General features: G+C 35.8%; 1 protein-coding gene across 1 annotated transcript in view; it reads left to right on the top strand.

Moving 5' to 3' along the window:
- The window catches only part of LRP1B (LDL receptor related protein 1B), a 482,733-nt gene that overhangs the window by 259,930 nt on the left and 195,410 nt on the right, over positions 1 to 27,393 (top strand). The window contains exons 31-34 of the mRNA XM_075511235.1: positions 4,279 to 4,428; positions 17,782 to 17,922; positions 20,102 to 20,227; positions 22,130 to 22,261. Coding sequence (XP_075367350.1) covers positions 4,279 to 4,428; positions 17,782 to 17,922; positions 20,102 to 20,227; positions 22,130 to 22,261 — 549 coding nt within the window. The remainder of the gene's footprint in view (positions 1 to 4,278; positions 4,429 to 17,781; positions 17,923 to 20,101; positions 20,228 to 22,129; positions 22,262 to 27,393) is intronic.

Raw genomic sequence — 27,393 nt, 5'->3', positions numbered from 1 at the left:
TGTAAGTTTTTTACTTCACCACATAGCTGCAAGACAATTGGTTTTCTTTCTGTAGTACTGGATTAATTTTTAACACCTTTGAGATCTGATAAGAATTACTTGAAATAGGTTATATTCCAGATTGAAGGTTCTTATTGCATAATAATGAGACCTATCGCATAATAAGGAGACTGTAGAGATTTAATTGTTTTTCCCTTCTTCTTGGCAGTCTGAAAGCATGCTATATCGTAAAGTATGTAAGGTGTAGAACAAGTAGTATGTAAAGAGTGGAGATATATATATGTATGTATGTAAACAGAAAATAAAACTTGCACCTGTCTATTGCTGAAAAACTTCTTAATTGGTAGACATCTTGGCTCAGTTTTATTATCAGTTAGGATGGACATGAAAACAGATTTTGTTGCATGTCTGAGGAAAAATAATCAGATACACTATAGATAAAACAAGTATTAAATTTCCAATATCAAACTCTAAATTTAAATATATGCAAAATGCCTGTTTTAATAGTTTAAGTTATTCTAACCATTAGCATAAGACATTCCCATGCTAAGAACAAGAAAACACTGCTGAAGAGCCAGAGAGTAGCAGTCTTAAAACCTTAATTTAATATTTCATTTCTAACTTAGAAACTGTCTTTCTTCATAAGTGAAACCCTAGTTCATGCAGTGCTAATTTTGAGTATTTGGGAGGCGAGGTGAATGATCTAGTAAGTGAGTTCACAGGCTGATTACTGAAAAAGACAAATATATGGTTTATTAGAGTTGGATGCCCTAATAATTGTTGGGGGTTTTAGTTTTCTTGAGACATAGTTTCAGAATTTGAAGAATGAGGGAAAGTTTTCCAATCTGTGTCCTGAAGTATGCTGATAAATTTTTTTCTCAGTTTGATATCTATCAAAAGGAGACGATTTCAATAAAAATATTTTGTGTTAATGCCAAGAGTATGTAGTTCGGAGACTTTGGAAACTGATAATCTATAGGATGACAGATTGCGTCTCTTATTTTTATCTTAGCTAGTACATACTAGAAATGACTTGCCAGTCCATTCTGCAGTTCTAAAGGGCTCAAATACTGACACACATAGATCGGTTGAAAAAGGAACTAGTCACTGGAGTTCCATTAAACTGCATTCTTAGGGATTCAGAATTAGTGCTTAGTTTTATACTCTGTGAGGCAGATCATTTAATCATTGGTGTCTTGCACGTATATTCAGTTAAGCAGTTGTTTGTTATAAAACTCTAAAAATGGATGCATCCATGCATCCATTGATTTGTTTTTAAGGAAATGGCTATTATTAAATTGTAGAGTATTGTATTTTTAGTAAGTTTTGAAATGCCTTGGATAAGTAACCTTTAAAAACATAGTGGATCACTCTCAGCTATATTTAAAGGATTCCATAATTATAGGTTGGGGGGGTGGGGGTGGTGTTTGGGTTTTTGGGGGGGGGTTGTTTTGTTTTGTTTTGTTTTTTTAAATAGAGTTCAATCCTTTCTTCTGAACAAACTTAGAGTTTCTGTTTTGCTCATAATTATAGTACAGCCCTATTTGCTCCTTTAGCTGTTCTTGTTTCATTTGCTTGGCTGACCCTCTACTTGAATATCCCTTGCTAATTTGTTCTTTCTTTTGAATATATAGCATAGTCTACAAAAAAAATTGTTGCAGATGTGAACCAAAAATCTTCTTGAGACTGGATCTTGAAATTTTCATCTTAAATTTAATTTGTTTGTTTAAAAAAAAGTTATTTCTTAAGTATGTATGTGCATTTAGCAGACAAATAAACCCAAGGATTTCCTAATTTTAAGCACTATTTTTCACCTGAAATGTAATCGGCCATAAACAGTTAAAAAAACCTTTCTTAAGTCACTAAGGTGGGAAATGTGAACAAAAATTCCAAATATGTTCCTAAATTCAGCTAAGCGTAATAGCAGTGTCCAACATTTAATTGATTTAGGTAGTAAGAATGAATCCCATCTTTAATGTTCTTGGAACACACTGTTTCCTTAAGCTTCCACTGCTTTTTAGAGAACACTTCCACAGGTAAAAATAGTTAGAGGAACATACCTCATTTAAACAATAAGTATACGAAAAATGCTATCAAGAGTTATTTCCTTGAACTTCAGGGATGCACCAAATTAAAATATCAAACTTGATTTTCTGGTAGTGGAAGCTAAGGTCTCGTTACATATATGGCTTTAAGGTTGGAACCTCTATGTATGAATTGCTGGAATAACCTTTGTGATATACTTTTTAAATAGGAGCATCTTTCTGGAAATTTGAGTAAGGAAATTGGAAAATGCATGTGAAAACAGTGATGGCCTAAGTCATGGTAATATTTTTTTTAAAACACAACAGAATTCTCCAAGACCAATATTTTACAAAAAAAATCCACATGTTCAGGTTGACTTTGGCAGCTGGGACATAACGGTGTAAGCCAGTCACCCACACTAGTATCTGTGATGCTTATGGCTAGTAAGTCACCTATTTTCATTAGTAAAAACAGGACAATTCCTGAAAAAATCTAAATAAACATGCTCTGCCTACATTAGAAACAATGTGTTTTCACAAAGGTTGGTAATAGGTGGAATAACACAACAGGAGAATACTTTGGGAAGAAAAATGTGGTAGACTTGGGCAGAAGGAGATAGGAACGTTATTTCTGTCAGTTGCTGCTGTGTAATTGGAATACCCATGTGTAGAAACACCAGTTTAATACCCGAAGAAGTAGAAAACCTGACGAGATAACATTGTAATTGCTGTGTAGATTGCATTCACGGCAACCCCATAAATAGATCAGTCTAGGTGAAATCAGTGAGCAGCTGACTGGTAGGAGTCAGGACTTACAGAGAATAGCAAATGCTATCCATCTCAGAGTAAGGAAACCTTTATACTTGCGTATTACCTTTGTAACCCATAGCAAGGTTTAGCCATATTCCCAGGAAAGTTTCCCATGCTAGGCCTAAGTACTGCAAGTGCTGCTTGTCTCCAAGGTCTGTGGCATTGTCTTTTCGCTTTGAGCCATGCTTGTACAACGCGCATGAAAACACGTATATGCGGAGAGATGCTGCGAGATCAGTCTCTCCTGAAGGCCTTACTCAGTATCCTTATCCTCTCTTGAACATGTGTTGTTTTCTTTTGGGTGATACACTTGCAGAGACGGGAAAAAATATCAGTAACTGTAAAGGAACTGGAAAGCTGTTTTTCAAAAGCTTTGAAAGCAGACACCTTTTGGCCTACTATGCCAAATGTGCGTAAAGAAGTAGTGGCATGGTGCCAGCTGTAAGTACTGCAGCACATGGCACTGCTTTCTCCCGACAGGATTTTGAAAATAGATCTGGCTTTCCGCAGAGAAGCCGTTTACAGGATGGAAGAAGAGTACTGTACAATATCTGGAGGTTGACCTATGGAGTGAAATACAGTATTTTTTGGCAACTTGCTCCTGGATACCTAACATGAGTTCTGGGAAAAGTCTCGTACCAAGGCAAATTATTATAGCATGTACTGTCACCGTGCCAAGCGTATTTCACTGTGGAAAATCTCCTGCTACAATTACTTGAACATTTTTAAAGCATTATAGAAGTCGGAAATACATTATCTCTTAGTTCTTTGCTCTTACTTCCAGAAAATTATATGCTTTGTTCATTTATAAGGTTATTTTGCAAGTATTTTTATTTCTACTGTTCTCTTGCTTCTAACTCCAAAGAACTGATCATGAGGTCATTTCACTATGAAGCAAAATTAAAATTAATACTATAAATTTATTGAGAATTAGTATTAGGTTTCAGTATTTCAGCATTCTAAGCAGAGGGCTGTGCATGTAGGGAGAGAACAGACTTTTTATAGTTCTGAATCACAAAAAGTAGCTTGTTTTCTAAGTCTTTACATATTCATAATTTTAGAATATAAATGATGGCTTCTGGTTCACCTTTACTAGTAGTTAATGACCTTGCTTAGGACCTCATTTCATTCAGGTAATTGTTCATTGCCGGATAATGCTCTTTCATCGGTCAGTCACTGATTGATTTCTGTAGATGTTGGGAGAAATAAAAGGCAGAAATCTTTTTAAGAGCATGGGTTTTTTCCACTATAAATGGCCAAGTTTGTTTGGTTTTCTCGATTGTTTTTGAAAAGTTTGAGTGGATGAGTGTATAGATAATATAATTGTGTGTGTGTATATATATATATATTATTTCTTAAATACACTTTTCTTATGGAAACAGCTGAACACTAAATGTATATTATCTATTCAAGCCACAGTTAAAGTTGTATACATTAATTACAGGTTTATCAATAGATTATGGGGAGAACAAACTTTACTGGATCAGTTCAGGAAATGGAACCATAAATAGATGCAACTTGGACGGTGGCAATCTTGAAATAATAGAATCAATGAAAGAAGACTTAACAAAAGCCACAGCTTTAACCATTATGGGTAAGTCCAGTGGTAATAACGCAGCTTTTCAATGATTGGAAGCTAACTAATAATGAAACATCAAAAGCTTGGAGAAGCTATTGTTGTTTTTCTGTAAATAATACATACAGTACATTCACTAGTGAGACTGTTTTGTTTGTAAAAAAGTTTTTTATGTTTCATTGAACAGACAGTTTACAATCTGTATTACATGTTTCTAAATATAGTCTTGCATATATATATACACAGGATGAAGGTAACGGACTGATGGCTTATATTTACTATAGTTACTTGTAAAGCATGTTGGAAGGAGGTGTGTTATGCTCTTTATTACAGAGAATTGTCTATGACTTGTTTCTTCTGCTGCTCACTTCTTTCTACTCTCTTAGTTCAGAACAGCCCTAGTTTATTGCATTGGCTTGCACTTTGTAAAGACTTCTTTGGGTTATGAATTAATGATTGATGGTTTGGATAAATTGATGATTTGGATTTTCAGATGTCTGTTAATATCCTGTGTATTAAATTGGCTGAAAATAAAAGTTGTTCTGTTTGTTATACTTTGCACATTAGAAATGTTTAGAATGTTCAAAAACATCTAAATTATTAAAAAAAAATCAAAAGAACAACAGTAACATAAGGAAAAATTCCTAAAAATTTCAAGAAGTCTTTAAGTTGCAGATTTCTGAATATTATGAGAATGTTGCTTTGAACTGAGTGTTTCTCATATGCATCTTCAGCTCTTGGCCCTTGCTGGAGCTAGGATACAGTGCGTTAAGAAATTCCAGTCTGACACAAAACTAGTAGTTATATTATTCTAGAGATAACTTTAGAGCTTTCCATATTTCCTCCAAATGCTTTGCTGACCTCTGTTCAATTAAAAATTGATGGTTGTTCCAAAAAAAAGTTCAGTTGATAAGTATACTTCAGTTGCGATAGTTGACTCATCAACTGCCAGAGTCTTTTTATAAAGTATTTTATTTGATTGATTAATTATATAATGTACATATAGATGGTGTGCATGTGAAGTTATGCTAAATGAACTCCAAAGACTTTATGCACATGGTGTAAATTAAGTCCTATTTTAATGTAGTAACTGCTAAAATAGTTTTATTATACACATATTTGGCCAGTATTGAACTCTAAATGCTGTCAAAATCTGTTGGAGAGGGGATGCTTTTATATATGCATTCATAAACAAAAGCAAGTTTTGTGTCAGAAGGAGTCATGAATGTTAATATAGCCAAATTGTCTTTCATTGATTTGATTGTGACTAGGAATAGAATGCATAGATGACCTTTACTTTAGGGAGCTATTGGAAGTCTTTAATACGAAATGTTGTAAAGAATATTTGTTCATACTGTCACTGAGATGTCTATGGTATCAAGTCTTCATCTGTGATTCACAGAAGCTACAACAGTGATGATCCATCTGGGATATTGAATAAAGAGTTTATAGTTATCATTTAAAGAAGAGAGTTTCGTGTTTGTTTGTGTGACAGTAGTTGAATTTTTGCAGGTGTGGAGATGCGAGAATTTCTGCTGCATAGTTTTTAAACATACATCTAATATTCCTAGTTTGGGATGCTTTGTTTTTATGGTTGATGACAGTTCTTCCTACTCAAAATCGGTAAACAAAACTTACAATGTGTTTGGGTTTTTCTGTTTGTTTTGCTTTAGGGTTTTGTCTTTGTTTTGGAGCCATAGTTGTGATAAACTGCAATATGATACTGCAGTACGGTTCTGCATATAAATCTGTTGGAGAAAAGTGCAAACAAATACAGTTTTATAAACAGTACTGTATGTGGTGATTGAAAAACATGAGAATTTTCTGTATTCATTTCTCCTGTATGTTTTTATATTGTGGAACATACTCTAGCAACATAAACGCCGTCTATTTTCCTGACGTGCTGGTGGCTTTACAGCAGCTTCTTACAGTCAGGCTTTTGTGCATGTAAAATGGATCAGAACAGACAATCCAATGTGATACAAAACAAGATGAGAGATCTGTAATTGAAAAATGATCATAACTAGTCATATATAAATAAAGAAGAATTAATAATTTGTTCTAATGTAAGATTTAACATGATAGTGTGTGAAAATTTAGTACCCCTGTTGATCTGTTTGCCTACAAGTTTAACAGGAAGTTTTAGTAGGTGAATCACCGTAATTATGATGTTTATTGCATCTTTATGCCCATTTCCTAAATTTTCTTGACTACTTTTATCTAAAAACACAGTATACACGTAAAAAACAACGTGAGCTGGAATGTTTCTTCTCTGTGTATATACCAAGCTAACTTTTTTTACCATTTGAATTAGTCAGTGACCGAAAAGAAAACAGATACGATATCTGTGCCCAAACTCTTAACCAATTGGTGGCATTTAGGTTCCACTCAGGGCTACAGAGTCCTGTAGGCTTCTGCTGTCTTTTGCATTTTTCTGGCTTTTGCATTTAGTGTCTCCCCAGGTAAAAGCAGTATTTTGGACAGCTTATGGTTTTTGTTTAAGTATACGACCATGTTGTATTGTTGGGTTATGTTTCCATTGGGGCAGAAAGAGGAGATAGAGTTGGGTATTTTGAGACTCTCTTTGTACAGCAGTCTCACCAGTCATACATTGGTCAGTTGTTGTTGATCATCAGAACCTTTATTGGTCTGAGGAGCTAAACCAAGGAAACGGTGGAGGGAACCTCAGTGGATTGAGGGGACGACAGGGTGATGTGATCTGAGATAGCCCTGGTTCCCCTAGCCCTGCCAAGGGTAGGTGCACTGGGGGAGAAAGGATTGTCAGAAAAATTGCTACTTTTCTAATAAATTTACTATACTGCTGATCTCTTCTAGCACCTCAGTCCTTCTTGCTTCTGAAAATTTTTGGGGCTGTTTGTGAAGCATTTCCTTACTAGCATCTTTCCCAGCCATTAGTCTCCTCGTCAGAAAGCACAAGCTCCCAGAGACACCCAAGGATAATCCAACAGTCTGCGTGAAGAGCTAGTGTCTCCCATTCTTTGTCTGGACAGCCTTTTGCACAGAAAACTAACAGAACTTCTGACAGTTTCCAATGGGTTTTGCGATAACTTATAGTTTATGTTCCAGAAGATTTTTCAGGATGATAAAAAACTAATGACTGACAGAGGCTTGGCCCAAGACTGACTTCTTTCTTGCTTTGGTAATCTCTGTGCTGTTCTGGTATCTCTGTGTTATCTTGATCTTTGATTCTGTTAATTTCAAAATGGGAAAAGAAACGAGAAGCAGTTAGGCACTCCATGCTTATGTTCTGTGATATGAACTCAATAAATAATGCTAGCTGAGTCAGTAAAGTTTTGGTTTGCTGTTTAATATAGTTTATGGAGTAGTTCAGAGCTTCACCAGGCAATGACGAATGCCGCTCCCCTTTAGTACTACTCCTCAATCTCCTCGCTGTTTGTACTGTGTTGCTTTCAATCCCTCTATTTTAGTGTTGCAGTTTAGCCGTTGTAAACTATTTGGAAGTTACCACTACAGTTTCAGATGCTTATGTTGTTTAGTCTTTTCCAGGCTCTGTTTAACATTTTCTTACTATTATATCCTTTAGTGGGAGCATCTTTCTGTATTTTGGTTCTTTCATTTATTGGTTTTCTACTCAGTAGTGCCAGTCATCTTTCTTTTTACATATGCTGAGCTCCAAAATTCCTAGTCTTTGGTGCCTGCTTTTGCTACGTCTTTTTGAGCAGTATGTAGATGGGATGAAAATTATATTCCATTTGAAAGTAAAGCATTTGAATATATACAAAATTACTATTTTTGCCATGCCCTGAAGCATACAAAAAATTATTTTTGCTGTTGCCATTCTGTATTACAAAGATGTTGCTATAAATCCACGATAGCCACATTTGCTTTTCTACTCTTCCCTCTTTGTCTTCAAATACACATTCACTGTCTGAAATGTCAGTGCATGCAACATCAGCCTTTTTTAGTTAATTTACCATTCAAAAATGCGTGTGAATGTTTTGTTTAGTACCTCCCACTGTTTATTGTCTTCCATTTGGTCAATGGTAATTTTCTTCTGCTACTATGTTAACAGTTCATTTTATTTTGTTAAAAAACGTCTGAAGTTTCTTCTGGTCTTCTAGAAGCTTCTCTAATTCACAGCACCCTATGCCCTGCATAATTTTCAACACCTGCTACTGACACCATTTAGTAGTTGGTAACAAATATATCCACTGTTTTGGAAACTCAGGATGTTCCATGTGAGAGAATCTCTGATTTTCTTATACAGTACAGCAATACTCTTTTCAAAGTCAAGAAAATGCTTTCTATACTTGTGTTAAGGTTTGAGCTTAATATATCATATTAAGTACCTGATTTTAGCTGTTTTCCCAGTAGCCAGCACCTGAGTGTGATCAAATTATGTAGGTGTATTTGGATTTCTGCATGAAGTCTCATTTCCTGCCTTCCAAGTTTCTTAATGAAGATGGTTCCTTGACTGTAACTGAAACTGGTTGGAAATTTACCTTTGTGATGAGAACTATATGTATTTCTGGATTGGTGAGCAGAGTCATTATATTACAAGATTTGAATTACAAAGGGACTTGCAGCAATATCTGATGTATTTCCAAACTGGCATATTCTTTCTTGAATGGTATATGGCTCTGAATCATAACCTGAGCATTGCTAGTAAAGTATTGATTAGTTACTGTAAGTTTGTCACTGAGAAGAAAAAGGTATTGAAGGCTTCTGTCAGCAGTTTTGGTGGAGGTATTTGATTGGATTTTGTATCAGATCCTCACAGAAATACAGTTTACACAAAATCACAAAATTCAGCTCGTTTCACTACAAAACAGGAATATCATGTAGATTGTATAATGAGGATATCATTTGTTGTGCATTGGTGATTTTTTTTTTAAATACTTGTGTTAGAAACCTCAAAGGAAGTATTCCATGATGCTAAGCAGTAGCCTTTTTCTAGTTGTTGTTTACTAGTATAAAATAGAGTAAGTGCATGTAGGGAATGATTCTATGTATAAGTGCTATTTCTGTTGAGATTCAAAAAAATTCAATCAGCAATACAACACAATCAGACATATATAATAGCTTTTCAATGGGAGTGCAGATATTAGAACATCTTTTGAACACAAACTGTATATAATACAGCCATCAAGGTGTATTATCAAAAATCAAAATAGACAGGAACAATTACATTATTTCATTTTAGACAGAAAATGTGGGTTCATATTACCAAAATATATTAATTCTGCCATTTAATTTCATCATGTGGTTAAATCATACAATCGTTATTTGATTTTTGGTTTATCCTAAATAAAGTTTCAAAAATAACACCAGAATGCATTTCTAGTAACTCAAATGGTGGGAGCCGTGACTTTGCTGGATGTAATTGCAAAGTGAAAGGGGCTGCTTAGATCAGGAAACTTCAAATACATACACCTTAATTTTCCAAGTCATCAGTCTTCTAATTGCCGTAACACCGTTCATTACATTAGCATTAATATATGAAATATATCTAGGCAATTTGCCCAGTTCTAAGTACAGTACATAGTTGTCTTCCATAAATACTCAAACCACCATTAATGAAAACTAATGGCCCATCACAATTTGCATTCAGACTACTGCTTGAAATCTCCAAAGGACTGTCCACAATGCTAGTGTAGCAATTTTTGGCATTTGCAATTGCTGTTTCCCAACATGTTGCTGCACTTAATGCTAATTACCCAACAAAATGGATAAATACGACAATTTTAACGTATATTATAACCCAGTTTCAGCAACAAGTTTGTAATTAGCAATCGAACAACACTCTTGTTAGCATAATCAAGGAAGTAAATCATTTAACTTCAGTTTGATATTTAAAGGTTTCAAATGGCATTATTTTTCCCTAGTTTATGAAAGCAAGTTGTATTTATGCTAAAGTCAAGTGGTTTTGCAAAATTATCTGGTATATTTTAAAATGAATATAGAAATAGATTAATTCATCCTAATACTAGAAATCACAGATGAGTTATCTACTGGGAGAATATATTAATAACGCAGAGAGAAATAGTCCAAAATTCTGCTTAGGATTATGGTAAAAAATAGCTGTGTAACATGTTGGGGTTTTTTTGGTATGAGACTGTGTTGTGGTGTATATCAGCCACCCAGCAGTTTCTGAACACTTAAAACCTCTATTCTTTAGTTCTTAGGGCATAAGCGGCCAGCTGTGACCAGTTCGTGGGATTTGGCAGGTAGTCATAAGAGGTTTGACCTCAAGAAGTCTGTACTTCAGAATTTTATGTTTGGGGTTGGTTTTGGTGGTTGTGGTTTTTTGTTCCTTTTTTGTTTGTTTATTTGCTGGGGGTTGTTTTTGTTAATATACCTGCAATGTCAGGATTTGTGTGAGCTTCACCTTACTTAAATTTTCAAGTTATCTTTCTCATTTAACTCCTCATACTGTATCCATATCTCTTTCTAAAACTTGTAGTGCACCATATAAAGCCTCCATGTAAAAGAAGAATAAATACTAGTTCAGTAAGGTTTTGTAAGTTATATTTTTAATTAAATGTTTATGCAGGTGTCATGTTAACAAGGATGGAAGAAGAAGATAAAAGAATCATTATGAAGCGTATTTTGAGTATTCACTTGTGATTTGTCGTGATTTGTCCTTTTTAACGGTATAGGTGGCATAGGAGACAACCTCTGTGTTCACAGTCGGGTACTTCAAGGGCTAGTATTGAGTTTATGCTGTGATTATTTCTGTTTCTTGTATCGTGAAGGGAGGGAAAGAAGAATTTTATGATCTGATGTGTCTGACACCATTGATGGAAATTGTCTCGATACTGTTAACTGTATATGAAAGCAGCAATAGTCTCATTTAATAGCTCAGTAAGTAAAAGAGGCACATGGTGGAACATTCAGTTGGTGATGTAGAAATGCTTTGGCTCTATACTAATACTGAAAAGGAGAAAGGAAACTATTTGTGGTGTAGATAATTATTGGTGATTGAACTTCTTGATTAAGCACATGCCATGCCTTCATCTCTCCATAAAAGAATATGCAAAGTTGGTTATTTGGGGGTTTTGTTTGTTTCCTTTCCCTAAAGAGGCAGGCAAGTCAGCAAATTGCAGGAGGCTGTCAAAACCATAGCCAAGCATGAAGTTTTGCACAAAATACTAAAGAAATGCCTGAAAGAGTTTGATCACTTCTTTGAAGTAAATGGTGCAAAACACCAAAACTATATGTGTTTTGCTTTCTTCCTGTTCTCCAGTCTTAAAAAAAAAATATTGTATGGATGGGTTTGGATATGTAAAATAGTAAATTCTAGTATACTATGTGCAAGACAGCAGTCATTACCAAAATTATTTAATGGGCCATTCTGACTCATGGTCAAATAGAGGATTTGAAGACTGAAATCGCTTCTTCACATACAATCATTTCATTGAAAAAGATAGCCTAAACCTTTAGGGATACATAATTCATTATTGTGAGTCATAATCTCACAGGAAAAAAAAGCAAAATAAGTCAAATTCCCATTATTTCCCATAGGGATTATCTCACATATTCACTTTTATATTATCTCACTTTCGTCTTTTTGTTATAATACACACTATCAAAATTGAGCACAGGATTTTCTTGTTCTAAGGATTGTCTGATGAAAGAATCATCAGATGCAAGCTACTATTAATTTAACAGATTGATATTGCAGGACAATCTTTTCACTCAGTCTGTTCTAGCACCTTTGGATGCATAGGACGATAGATTTCCTTTAAATTTTACACAAGTTTCACTGGAGAGTTCCATTTGGGTCTCCAAGTGTTCATATTCAGAGTATTTTCGTTCTGTAGATTGTTTTCTCATCATATAGCTGTGAAGACTACCCAGTAAATGCTTTTTTTCCATGATATTTTCAGAGTTTATTTTCTTTTGTGCAGTAACTTTTTACATTTACAGCAATGGAAATTATTTTTCAGATCTTCAGCTTTCATCATGAAACACTCAACTGTCTGGCTCTATAAATTAGTTATTTAAATATTAAAACTGCAGCATAGGCAACAATTCATTTAACTGAAAAGAAAATGAACTAGAAATGAAGTTAATACACAATATTTGTTGGAAAGGCAGTGCTCCTGAAGTTTAAATTTTTTTTTCGATCTAGGGTTTTATTTTTGGTTCATCTACAGTAATAACTTTTTCTGTCTGAAATGAAAATGCTGATGATGTTAAAGTCGTAATTATACAGACTTGACCCATTTAATTATTTCATTTAAGATGTTTAAAAGATACATAACTATTTGGAGAAAAAAAGGAAGTGTTCGTACTTTTTTCTTCATGTAGAACATTGCTGCAAGATTGTATTTCACAGTAATTAATACTTTAAATGTAGTCACGAGTGAAATGTTGACTCACTGCAAAGCAGGAGTTTGTTAGTAACCTAAGCATGTGGTGCTGTCCATATACTGCCATTTACATTGTTCCAGTTTAAAAGTACATGTGACAAACTGAAGATAAAGTTGAATTCAAATTGCTGCTATAATTTCTTTTCTTTTTTCTTTTGTTTTCCCTTTCATGGTTAAATTTAACATTCACACAAAAACTACATTGTGTTGCCCTTGAGACTATTGGTCAAATCTAGGTCTAAGGTAATATGGTATTAAAATGTTAGCTAGTTCAGTTTGTTTAAAATAGTTACTTTTCCAGAAGGCTGAGAGCAGAGGGAAGTTGCATGCAGTTATTTTTATACCATTTTGTTAACTGAGAGAATATAACAGAGATAGGCCAATGAAACCTTGTTTCTGTACTTCTGTTTCTGAGACTTCCTAGAAGGCTAGAACTACAATTTAGAACTACATTTTATTTGATTGATTAAATTTTACGAACACAATAGCTTAAATTTCTTTATAATATAGGAATATAGGAAAAATATAGGTTGTGAATCCTCAGAAATACAATTTTAAATTCATAACATAAAAATCCATAACTTCTTTTCTGAAGTGGTGAGCTACAGAGTGTTAGCCAGTCGATAAGGTGAATGACTTGACGAAGGTAACAGAAACTGAAAACCCACAATGAGTTGGAAGGAGGTCATCGTACTGTTTAAGTCTTGTGAAGGGAGTAAGGACTCAGGTAGGGTGTTCTGGCATTCAAAGAAAATGAGAAACAGACACTGTGAAACGTATGGACTGTGGAACTTGTCAACCTAGAACACTGAGGCCATCTCATCATCCATCTGTGTGTACCCTAGAGGCAGTGAGGACTAATGTGTTCAGGACTTGAAATGAGAAGATTGGCTATGGTTTCTGTGTCAATGTTTGGCTATTAGTTCACTGAAGTTTGAGTTTGATGTCAAAGCTGTTTAAAAGTATATTCTGATACACTTGGAGGTAGAGCCTGCTTTTCATTTTTTTCATGATTTCTTAGTTATTGATTGTAATTTGTTTTTAATGAAAAATGTGTTTTAGCATTACAGGCAATTTTGTTCACTTGTGAAAATGAATTTCTTCCCTAGAGGAAGGTCAGTAGAATTTCCATATGTAACTAGGGATTTTAATTTAGCATTTTCTATGGAAGTAGGCTTAAATCAGCTGTTGTTGCAGCAAAAGTGGAACTGGTGAAGACTGCTTTCATGTCTCCTCAATCTGTCACGGTTTAACCCCAGTCAGTAACCAAGCCCCACACAGCCGCTCGCTCAGTCCTCCCCGGTAGGATGGGGGAGAGAATCAGGAAAAAAAAAAAGTAAAACCTGTGGGTTGAGATAAAGACAGTTTAATAGGACCGCAGAGGAAGAGAAAATAATAATAATAATAATGATAAAAGAATGTACAAAACAAGTGATGCACAATGCAATTGCTCACCACCCACCGACCGATGCCCAGCCCGTCCCCGAGCAGCGATGGCTGCCCCCGGCCACCTCCCCCCAGTTTCTATACTGGGCATGACGCCGTATGGTATGGAATAGCCCTTTGGGCAGTGGGGGTCAGCTGTCCTGGCCGTGCCCCCTCCCAGCTCCTTGTGCGCCCGGCAGAGCCTGGGAAGCTGAAAAGTCCTTGCCCAGCGTCAGCACTGCTCAGCAACAGCTAAACCATCAGTGTGGTATCAGCATTATTCTCATCCTAAATCCCAAACACAGCGCTGTACCAGCGACTAGGAAGAAAATGAACTCTGTCCCAGCTGAAACCAGGACAATAACACAGTACCTTCAGCTTCTCTCTATAATCTTCTCTCCATAATACCTCCAGTGCAATACCCCACATCTTTCATCCTAAGACCTCACCCCAGTTTCTCTCCTGTTCTTCCTCACAACAGACATGTCTACTGCAAGCACTTGCAGAGCCTTCCCCCGTTCACAAATCTACAATTTGCTATCACAATACCCCATTTTCCTCACATATTCCTTAAATTTCCCTTTTTTCTCTCCACTCCATTCCCCATCTTCTCTGTGTCAAAACAAAGCACAGGCTGTTGCCACTCTGGAGCTACACATGAAGAGATATGCTGGCCAGCACATGTGCTGCGTGGCCATCTGGCTGCCAGCAAACTGAAGGGATTCAACCAGTCAATCATTCCGCTATTTTGCAGTATACTGGGGCTCAGTCAGACAAGATTTTGTACGGGGTGGCTTCTGAGTTCGTCAGGGAAGTATGACATATGTGTGTTCTCGGTTTCACTTCAAAAAGAAATCTGTACTTTGACAAAGGTTGTGTTAGCTCTGTGCATTGATTTTTCCTAAGGTTTTAAAGAGTTATCAAAAACAAGCAGAAGTTTCTCATGCCCCTACTGAGAAAAGTAGAATACAGGATGTTGTTGTTCCCATTACACTTGTTAGAAATAGCCGGCAGTGCTTTGCATTTGGATTTGTTTGTGTGCAGCTAGAAACATCAGGAAGTTCTTCACTGAAATAATGCTTTTATGCAATGTCTGAAGGATGACATTAAGAGTTAGCACTGGCTAAGTGTTTTCTGTATGTTCGATATGCTCTGTGTTTCAGTCTCACGCAGACAGGAAAGGACTGATTTGCTTTGCTTCCAGCAACCATTGAGATTGATGAATAATGGGAACAAGCTGGCTGAAATTAATTATGATAAAAATGAAAAGATTATGTTATAAGGGAAACAGCTGAAGGACTTGGCATTGGTTAGGTAAGGAGCTCTTCGCTGTGAACATTCAGTTGCTATGAGTTAGCCAAGTTCTTGTTTTGGAAGCAAGTTTAAGTTCTCAAGTGTTTAGTCTGTTAAAATTAGACAGTAAGCATAATTAGACAGTAAGCATCATTACTATGTTTATTTTTCTTTTGGATCTGACAAAAGTTTCCTTGCCTTTCAGAAATAAACTTTTGCAATTTCAGTCCATTCTTTAGTTTTAGTTTCCTCTAGACTGACCTGTCACCATCTACCTCATGGCAGATATTTATGGAGAATATGTTAGTTTGCATTAAACAAATGATCCCACCTTGAGTGTGTCATGCTGGTGCCTGCATATGTGAAATGTAAAGGTTGGGGTTTTTCCTCTCTTGGCACATGGCAAGTCACAAAAGCATGTCATGGCTGATTTCAGTACCCTGATTCTCAAGTTGTGATAGTCTCAGATGGGATATAAGGGTGAGCAGTCCTTGGGCACCCCTCATTTATAACACTTGACTGTAGTCCCTGTCTACAGTAAGGCTGTTACAAGTAGCAGTGCCATACTACAGAGCTTTCCCATCGTTACCCGAGCGTCTTCATTGAAGCGCTGACAGGACGTAGCCGTTGTAGAAAGCAGTTCTATGACCTTGATGTCATCCTTCAGAGCTACAGTAAAGCTGCTGTGGCCTTTTATATGCATAGGGGTATAAAGAAATGCCAAGGGAGTGAAGGGCATTTCTAGCGTTCTTCTGATTTCCCCTCATTTTAACCTATTCCATCTTCCAAGTCTTAACAATAGCGAATACAAATTTTCTGAGAGCTGCTGTGAAGGTTTTCAGAAGTGTATATTTAATATTCTTTTCTTCTGTTTGCATAATTTCTTCTTGCTGTGTTTCCTGATAGGTCACCTTTGCTTTTTTCTTTTTGCTTTGTGGTTGTTGTGACTTATTTTATACCCCATATGTGCAATATCAAGTGGTGGCATGAAACAAGAAATATTCAAAACTTGGTAGGAATACCACCCCAATACTGGTTTGAGGAAAAGTAGTAAAGATTATTACCTTAAAGAAATTATAAACCATCGACACTGAGACATCTTACTAGCTTTTGTTAGATGAATAAAAGACTAACAAGCTCTTTAACTGAAGAAGCTCTTCCATTAATTCCAGTAGGTAATGAGTCAAAGACTCAAAATGACAAACTGATAAATGTTGTATATTTCTGAACGAAACTAAACCAATCCCTAATGTTGATATTTAAATGATGTTAATGGAGCTTCAGAAATAACATTTTCCTGAAGTGATGTAAGTGAAATGAAGTAGAGAATATGCATCTCGTGTATACCTTTCAGTTTCTTGAAATTTCTTTTAAATTGCTTGTCTTCATACACTGTTGTTTAAATTGCTATGAAGATTATCGTTACATTAATACTGATATTTGTATCTTAATTTCTTTTTTAATGAAAATTTACATTCCACAGTAACCAATATGGCCACAGCATTATGATCAAACTTAGCGTTTCTATCCTCATGTCACTTAGAATCCTGTCTGAATTTAAGTGAAATCTTTATGACTAAAGGCACCTGAAATCCAACCCTTGAAAAATATGTTGCATATACTGCAATTGCGCATCAAGTGAGAATTCTCTGTTGTAAATTTTTGACAAGTCCTACATACGATGATCCAAGTATTCTGCATGTGTGGATTGACAAAGATCGTTTGAAGTTTTGTGCTAGTATGTGCATAGCATGTCTCATTTTTTCTGTTATTTTAAAATCTTGTGTAAATTATGAGGAAAAAGTTACTATCAATTTAAGTTGGTAATTTCAATAGCTTCTTTAAGACAGTAACAAGATTCTTAATTATTTTTTATGGTAATTGTCATACTTATTAATTTGAACACTCAAGTCAAGTAATGAAAACCTGGAACCAGAGTTCCTGTCATCTCTAAGTACATAATGAATGGATATAGCAAAGTTAGAGAACAAACCCGGCGTTGTAGTAGTATATGATCTATGAATAAGGCTTTGTAACTTTCAGTTATAAGTTGGGCATAATTCTGGTTTTCCACTTAAAAATGTGTGAAAACCTATCACCTAAAAGGAAAAAAGTAAATTTATAAATCAAAAATTTCTGGTTTTAAAATGAAATAACCAACATGATTTATTCTTTGAGCAATTTTCCTTAAAATTGATCTGAGAATTAATCTTAAAAGCTTTTTCCCACTTTAGGTTTCAAGCATATATAATTCAATAGTGATCCTCTTAATTTTTAAAACTTGAAAATTTTACAGATAAAAAGCTTTGGTGGGCAGACCAGAACTTAGCTCAGATCGGTACCTGTAACAAAAAAGATGGAAGAAACCCAACTGTCCTGCGAAACAAAACTTCGGGTGTTGTACATATGAAAGTGTATGATAAAGCAGCACAGCAAGGTATGTTAAATTCTAAGCATGTTTAACCAACTTTTAGACTGCATAGTATCTTTTCCCATGTTGTTCTCCAAATATGGCTAGGGCAAAATAATATGTATTTCATTGTAATTCACTGATAAAATACTATAAAATATTTTATTATTGAATAAATTACTGAATATAATAGGATAATTTATTTCTAGTATATACCTGATATATTTTAATTTCAGATGTTTTCTGAAGTTTACACTATAGTAAAGTTTGACATTCTTTTAGAGAATCTAAGTTTAAAATTTTTAGTCAAAAAAAATCAGTCTGTGAACCTCATCTCAAATTATTGAAATTTTAAGTGAAGTATTGTGACATAATTCATTATTATTTTTAATTATCTATTTGTTTTAAGACAGTTTAATTCATCTAAATTGACAGAAGTGACAGTAGTATAAATCAAAAGTGAGACAGCAGAAAAATGGGGGAATATGGCTAATACTGCCAAAACTTAGTTGGCGAAGTGGGAGCTAAGATAATATGAAAAGTGTAATTTAGGGTCATGCACACAGTTCTATGAATTTGGAGATCAGAGATGAAGACATTTGGGAGATTCTTTAGAAAGAGATTATTTCTAATTCCAGCTACTTTCAAAATGTTGATGATTGCACTGCAAGTGATGAGGGTGGGACCTACATGAAACAAATTATTTTATTTTGTGGAGAAGCTTCCAAAAGAACGCAGGCTGGAGCTAAGCTGTCTGATATCTGATGGACAGCAAGTAGCTATGTACGGAGTGCATTAATTCAGCTCCATATTGAGCACTTCTGGGAACACTTGCCATTTTACCTAATCTAGGAAACACCAAAGGTGCTTTGCCAGTCTTGCCCTTAGTTTTAAATGTGGTGGAACAGTAAGTAATAAAAATTTAGGCATGCAGTAATGTTTCTATCATTTTAAAATGCTTGAACTCCCTAGCATGGAGACATACAGATAGCCTCAGGAGTGCCCAGATGTTAGCAGTATCTGGTGTCTGTGGCATTAATATGTGTCTTCCATTGCACAAAGGTCAAGAAAAGGAACAGTTCTGTCTTTTTGTACTACTGAACTTTAACCGTAACGAGAGCCCTGAAGCTGTCTAGTGAAATGTCACCTTGCTGATCTATATTTTAACAGAGCAATGTCAAGGTTTTGGATATAGGAATTAAACACTGTAGATGGGATTCAGCTTTACACTTGCACGGTTTTTTAAAAGAATCTTTGCATATTTTGTATGCGATTTGCGTTTCATTAAATCAAAGAGACATGAGAGCAAATGTGAGTGAGGGCACTTACAGATTTCACTGCATACTTTGTCTTAGGATACCTGAGACTTTGAAACCTCACCTGTCTTTTCCATTTGTATGGTTAGATATTTAGAAAACGTGTATGATTTTAGATGAAGAAACGCTTTCTACTTCAAAATTAGGAATGCAAAAATAAATGTGACAAGTAGCTCCCTGATTCATATGGGCTCGGTAACTTGTAATCAACTTAATTCCTTGAATGTCTTAGTAGACTTAAATGTTTCTTCATAAAGCTTCAAATTTCTGAGATGTGTTTATTGTACTGTATAATGTTTATTATAAATCTTATTAAAAACTGTTCATCTGTTACTTAAAAGTAAATATTGTTTTAATTAAGAAGTAGGAGCATGGATCTATGAGATCACATTGGAGCGTATGTTAAATATAGTAAAAACGGTGGCTCATGAAGATACGAGGTTAATATAACGTTTGATGAATGAATACAATACAATCAATGATTTGCTCATGGTCTAGAATAAGATACACCTTCTAGACTAATGTCAGTGAGATTTCAGCATTGCTACTCACAAACTTAATGTAGTATTTTCAGTTTTATCATATGCTTTTACTTTAAAATAAGCAGATCCTTCTGCAGAAAACTGAGTGATTTGAAAAAAAAAATACTCTAAGGAAAAACCCCACTATTCTAAGTGTGCAGATAAAATACTGTAAGAGTGAAGCATGGAAGAGTATATGAATAGTAGCATAGCCTAAACTATTTTATGCATATGTCAATGTTTCAAAGAAGTTAGCTGAACAAAATTTGCTTTTGGTAATATTAATAAATCGATGCCAGGACTCATTTTTGTCAGGATTGCACTGTTCAAATGTTGTTTCCTCTTGTCTCTTCTCCCGTCATGTTCTAGGGAGCAATTCCTGTCAGTTAAACAACGGTGGATGCTCCCAGCTTTGTTTACCAACATCAGAAAGCACCAGGACTTGTGTGTGTACAGTAGGCTACAACCTTCAAAAAAACCGCATGGCATGCAAAGGTAAAATGGCTTTCAATAGCTATTTTAACTAACTTCAGTTTTAGGGGAACACTGTAATGAGTAACTAAGCTTTCTTCATTAATATTAAGTTAAATCACCATGCTTAATATGTTTATTAAAGCAGTAGCAGAGATATGTCTATTGTGGTTAGGACAGAATTTCAATTTAGCTTTTAATTTCTTTATTTAGTTCTGCATAGCTTTTTGTGGAAACTCTGAGGAATATTCTTTACGTTTTTTTTTTTTTTAATGTAAGCAGAAAAGCAGACATTTTAGCCATCATTAATAGCAGTACATGTTTGTTCAAGGTCATATACCTTAACTTTAAACTAAATTATAGGCTACAGTATCTGAAAGGTTGGGTATCTCCTCTTATTGTATTGCCCTTAATAAAAATTAAGGCCTGATTTTTTTAGATTTTTTTTTTTTTTTATTTTAAATCTTTTGTCTATTTGAGCAGGAAAAAAATGAAAGCATAGCTTACATCCAAAGTCTTACTTTTTGCCTGAATAATACAAAACAGCCTTATGGTCAAAGTGCCTTATAGTTTTATAAATTTAATATTAGTGATTCCTATGAGGTATTGCTAGCTCATCTAGTTAATAGTAGAGTATACATGGAAGCAGAATTAAGCAACCTAAATGTGGCTTTTCTAATTCTTCAATGCTTTTCATATGTGACAATGATATGTTCTTAACGTGTTTGGGTTTTTTTTTTTACCATAGTCATTTTTACTTTTACAATTATTTCTTCAGATATTTATAACTTTCAGTTGTGGGTTAAGGTAAAACTGGTGGTTGTTGTGTATATGAAATGTATTCCTCCTTTATGTCTGGATAGATCATAACAGCTTTTTATGATTAAATTTTCCTTCAATTAAAGAGATCATGAGTCAAAAGCATTTTTATTCTGTCTTGAATATTCATGGAGAAAATCTGACAAGTACTATTCTGTATACTTGTTTAGCATCGCTCTTTTCTTTTGCTAGCTAGATTTCTTCTTGCTTAGAAGAAAATTTTGTAATTCTCTACCCAAAACTTTTCAGTCCACATTTTTAGGATCTTCTACTAGCTAGCTCTTTACAAAGACAGACATTTTCAAAGAAATGATGTGAAGAAAAAGGAACTTTTTTGTGTACGGTATTTAAAATTCTTCAAGAATATGAGTTATGTATCGTCACGCTGCATAATTTCCCTTAACTTAGAAGTGTTCTGATATTTGAACAGATTAGGGCAACAAAGTATTTGTTCTAATTTTGGTTGTCAACAGTTAAGTGTGATTCATCTCAAGTGGGAATGACTACATAACAAGACCCCTACACAGTAGAATTTCTTCCTACTTAATAGAAATAGGTGCATCTGGAGTGTGATAATCTAACACAAAAGTAGACATTTAAAATGGATCAACTGTATTATTCACTAAAACTATGTATTTCTCTCTATTGTCTAAAGGAAGTGTGCATGACTAAATGAGGTGAGATGAATCCCATGCCTCAAAAGACAATTTACAGTTTTGAGTCCTGCTTTCCACAAGTTCTTTCAAATTGTCTCTTGCTGAATATGTACAGAAAGTGCAGCTCTGCACTGAAAATATTCTTGAATTTCTCATAATTCAAAAACACTTTCTTCTTAAGTTTTAATTTTCATTACTGCGAATTACTTAATTCTAAGGTGATGCTTGAAATGGACAGTGATTCCCTTCTCTTTATAAGACTGCATGTATCATTTAACTAGAAATACACCATAATAGTTCATGGATGTTTTTTCAAAGAGATGGAGTTATCATTCTGGAAAACTATGGAGCAGTATTGGAAAACTATGTCTAGTGCTTGTTAATTCCTCAAGTCTTGTTAATTGGGAAAGTCTCCACTTTGCTCTCATTGGCTATTTTATTTTTACCATAGGTATTGAATCATTTCTTATGTATTCTGTTCATGAAGGAATTAGAGGAATTCCTCTTGATCCAAATGATAAAATGGATGCTTTAATGCCTGTGTCTGGAACTTCATTTGCTGTGGGCATAGACTTCCATGCAGGTAAATATTATGTATAGTTTATTGTATGTATGGTAAATATTGTATACTATTCTTATAAACAAAATAAAACCCCAGTTTTCAAACCTTCTAAGTAATTACAACTGTATTTGAAAGAATTGGAAGTTGATTGTGTGTTGCAGTGTTAACCTCTAGCTATTTATTATTTATAGTAAATGGAAAAAACACGTATTATTGTCACAAAGGTGTGTGAAAAGTCAAATTAGGCAGGTGATAAACAAAATAAACTTTATTTGAACCAAAACTGTTTAGCAGAAAACTAACTAGAAACGAGGCTTATAAAATAAAAGCATGAAAGTCAGGGCATGAAAAGTAAGGACACAGTGGTCCTAATGCCCCTGGTCTTCATCAGGGCGGGTGCCCCTGCCACAGCAATGTATATGTAGATTGCACTAGGAACGCTATCCGCTGTTCTTCAGTGGAGACATCACTGAGAATTTGAGTAGAAAACTGGTGGTTTTAGAGAAAGTGGTCATAAATCTGTAGGAAAGCAGGTTTAATTAGTTCATGTTTCGTAGAAAAAAGCTTGTTCCTGTTATGACATTCTTTCCACTGAATTTTCTTAGTCCTATATATTGTACCTAGCAGGTGATTTTGACAGCTGAGTGGAATAGTTTTCTTTCTGTCCAGTAAAGCTCGGCCACTTCACTGCAAGTGTACACGCCAACTCCATATCTGTTTCTTCCTTTTAGAAGTGGATGCTCTAACAGCCTGAAGAACATCTTAAGTACTCTACGTACCTTTCCACTGCAGTGTATAAGTAGGTAGATGGCCTCACAAATTTCCTGTGAAATTAGGAGGTTTCTGTTTTGCATACAGAAAGAAGCTGGAAAGAAATTAAGGATCAGATCCTGAAAAGTAGTTGGGCACATCTCCCGCTGGTACTAAAAGGTGTCTGAATATCTTCAAAGGCATTAGGAATTTATAGTTAGTTTACAGACAATAAGAAATCTGTGACCAAGTAGTGACCTGAAAACATCTTGTATCTCCATATTTTTAACCCATTAGCTCTTTGACCAGCCTTCCTTCTAAACTGATTTTCTCATGAGCTGTTTTTGTTACCTATTGAGTTCACAAACTAGCAGTTTAGAAAGAAAATATTGTTACCTATTTTATATATGTATGGACACTGGCTTCCTGAAACATACAATTATTTTGTCATACTCCATTGTTTTTCATTTTGAAATAAATTCTGCCTGGGAATTCAGCATTGAGAAATCCTAAGTTTTTGCTTAAGTATATGTTAATATATGCCTTCATAAAACCAGACCTTTTTCTGCTTGTTCTGTTTGACTACTTCATCACACAAATATCACTAAACTTTTGTTAACAGGTTAGGAGTTAAACTCGTTGAAGTCTTCTCTTCTTTTGGCCTGCCTCCTTCACTGATGCTCTTGTACCTCTACTCTGCCTAGTAAAATTCCAAGTTCACATAACATTTTACAGTGCCTGCATAATTGTATATTTTGCTTTTGAATCAGTGACAGCTAATGTTCAGAGCTTTCTTTGTATCATAGGTATAGTTCTGTCAGAGTCTATTGAGACATAAAAATCACTTAAAAGCCAATGCCTTTATACCCATATCTTAGATGGGAAAGACTATGATACAGCTTCTTTCATCTATTTCTGGAAAGATATGCAATGATAGAGAAGTAGTAGCTACGTATATTCTTGACAGAGAGTACTAAGACAATGCAGTTGTTTTTTCCAGGGATTATATTTTTTATTATACTATACTTACCTTAAAAACCACCATGTTTGAATTCAAGTCGTGCAAGCTTTACAAAATTATGATGTGTAATACAGAAATCTGAAATTTGACCTTTTCTTTCCAAAATACCAATACTAGGATTTTATTGGGGATTTTGCATCTTGTGTTTTCTTTGTTTTGGGGATTTTTTTTTTTTTCGCATAGTCTACTTAGAGGATATGCTAGCTTCTACTTTAGAGAGCTTTGTTTGGACTTCACTAGTCAATGTCAAATTAATATTTTGGAAGAATAAGATGAGTGTACTAATTTTTAGCTTTTTGTAAAAACGAGATTGGAGGAAGGATGAAATTGAGTGAGGTTCGCCAACTTGCATGATGATCAGTTACAGCACGGGGAACATGAATACGATTGACAGTGACAAATGCATTGCTAAACATGAATGTAAATCTTCTGTAGCAGTGAAATCACAAGGGGATACTGTGTCATAAAAAGTTATGGTACAGCTTTCAACTTCTTTTCAGCTTAAAAAGCAATTGTTTTTCTCATTTTGATACCTTACCTTGAGTTTTCTGAGTTCATTCCTAAAAGCTTTGTTCATCAAATATGATTCAGAAGGCAAGTGGAGGTACTTGCAGATTTCATCTTGGTTTTTTTCACTTAGTGACTATTGCTTGCATTTCATTCTTAATCGTGAAACATTCCCAAATTCTGATCTACTCTCAGTAATGTTTAGGTATGCAAAGTGGCTAAAATACATTAACATATGCTAGTAGTATAGCATATCATAGTTAAAAGACTTACAGCAATATTTTTTGAAGACATGAAAGGGCTAGAAGATAAATGCACCTTTTTTCTCCCTATGTCTTGATACTTCTAAATTTTCATTTAAAGAACTGCAAGAGTATCTTTGACCTTTGGACTTTTTAGAGGTTGTTGGGGAGTGGGGTTGCCAGTGTTATTTAAGACATAGGTTTATAAAACTGAGTGTGATCCTAGTAGCCTTTCATTTCTGTATTGTTAAAGATAATGGCATTGATTCTTCCCTGCTGCCTAAGACCTCTTCACAGTTATGTCAGGCAAATGCCCATTGTTTTTTCCTCTTGACATGAATCCAGGAAGCTCACCATACTTTTTACCTTAGTATCTGGTTTGCATTTGTTTAAATCATTATTTCATATGGTGGGAGGTACTCTGTACTTAAGCTTGGTCTGGCTGGAGGAGAATTTGCACGGCAGAGAAACACTACTGTGTCTGAGACATTAAGGGCATTCTAAGTATTGAAGAAATGTGAACATTTCTTGAGTGAGGGTAAACATTTCTTGAGTCTGGGTAAAGAACTGGCTGGACGGCCGGGCCCAGAGAGTGGTGGTGAATGGAGTTTACTCCGGTTGGCGGCCGGTCACAAGCGGTGTTCCCCAGGGCTCGGTGTTGGGGCCAGTTCTGTTTAACATCTTTATCAATGATCTGGACGAAGGGATCGAGTGCACTCTCAGTAAGTTTGCAGACGACACCAAGTTGTGTGGGAGTGTTGATCTGCTGGAGGGTAGGCAGGCTCTGCAGAGGGACCTGGACAGGCTGGATCGATGGGCTGGGGTGAATTGTATGAGGTTTAACAAGGCCAAGTGCAAGGTCCTGCACTTGGGCCACAGCAACCCCATGCAACGCTACAGGCTTGGGGAAGAGTGGCTGGAAAGCTGCCTGGCAGAGAAGGACCTGGGGGTGTTGGTTGACAGCCGCCTGAATATGAGCCAGCAGTGTGCCCAGGCGGCCAAGAAGGCCAATGGCATCCTGGCCTGTATCAAAAATAGCGTGGCCAGCAGGACTAGGGAAGTGATTGTGCCCCTGTACTCGGCACTGGTGAGGCCGCACCTCGAATACTGTGTTCAGTTTTGGGCCCCCCACTACAAGAGGGATATTGAGGTACTGGAGCGTGTCCAGAGAAGGGCAACGAAGCTGGTGAAGGGTCTGGAGCAGAAGTCTTATGAGGAGCGGCTGAGGGAGCTGGGACTGTTTAGCCCGGAGAAAAGGAGGCTGAGGGGAGACCTCATCGCTCTCTACAACTACCTGAAAGGAGGTTGTAGAGAGGTGGGGGTCGGTCTCTTCTCCCAGGTAACAAGTGATAGGACAAGAGGAAATGGCCTCAAGTTGCGCCAGGGGAGGTTTAGACTGGATATTAGGAAATTTTTCTTCACCGAGAGGGTTATCAAGCATTGGAACAGACTGCCCAGGGAAGTGGTTGAGTCGCCATCCCTGGAGGTATTTAAAGGACGTTTGGATGAGGTACTTAGAGACATGGTGTAGTGGTGGTTTTTGGCAGTGTTAGGTTTATGGTTGGACTCGATGATCTTAAAGGTCTTTTCCAACCTATATGATTCTGTGATTCTGTGATTCTGTGAACATCATGTTTATTTGCAGAACGATGGTCTTCAAATTGATGGGTAGAACTATGTCTCCAAGAAGGTGATCCTGTTCATCAGGAGACACTATCTTAACTCCTGCTGACTTAGAGGGCACAAACTACTTAATGAGTAGTAGTATTTCTGTCTTTTTCAAGTACAACAATGCACAGCGGTTACCTGAATGTTTTCATTAGTGCCAAAAAGCCTCCATAAAGGTGGAGTAATAGTTAAAATTGTTGATAGGTTTGAAAGAATACAGTGTTATTGCTGAGCCCCTTTCAGTTCTGCAGTAGGTCATCTCAGAAACAGCTTAAGATTTGCAAGATTTTGCCTCTGTGAAAAGCGGAGTCTTCCCAACCCCTCATTGAGTTTTGCTGAACTTAGTGGGAGCTGGGAACCCAGAGGTGTTCTGTCACATATTTTTCCCCACTTTTGTCTCCATTTTCTGTCTCCCTCTTACAGATGCTTCCAGGCATTTGTATCATTCTGCCTCCAGGCTTTTGTATCATTGTGTCTCCAGGCATTTGTATCTGTGGTGTACATACAGGTGTGTATAGGTGGGAGGAGAATGGATTTTACTCTCTTTGTTGAAATAAGCATTTTGAACATTCGCAGACTAAGCTGACAAGGCCTGGCAAAAGGGGTAATATTCAGCAAATATTTTGTGTGTTGAATTTTGAGTTACAGGATTTTATTGGCAAAATACTAATGCATTAAATGGAATTAATTTTCAGTGTTTGCTGATAAGCTGCCTGTGGACTGTAGGAGTCAATGTGAGGCCGTGGTTACTAATGTTCAACACTTAGGAAAATGCTTGTAGAAGCTGGGTAAAGTTGCAGACAGTTGTTTCCCATTTTGTAGTGACTGTCATTTCCAGGTAGGAATTCTCTTCTCTTCGGATTCCAGCAATAGAATAGATAAATAGATACTGAAGGCTCCAGATTGCGTATAGGCCTTCTTTCCATCTGTCTGAAGCCAGAACTGACTTCAGGAACCAGATGCTG

The sequence above is a fragment of the Mycteria americana genome, chromosome 9 (assembly GCF_035582795.1).
Source record: "Mycteria americana isolate JAX WOST 10 ecotype Jacksonville Zoo and Gardens chromosome 9, USCA_MyAme_1.0, whole genome shotgun sequence".
Taxonomy (NCBI): domain Eukaryota; kingdom Metazoa; phylum Chordata; class Aves; order Ciconiiformes; family Ciconiidae; genus Mycteria; species Mycteria americana.
Note: the sequence above shows the minus strand (reverse complement) of the source record. Positions and strands in the feature narration are given on the sequence as shown.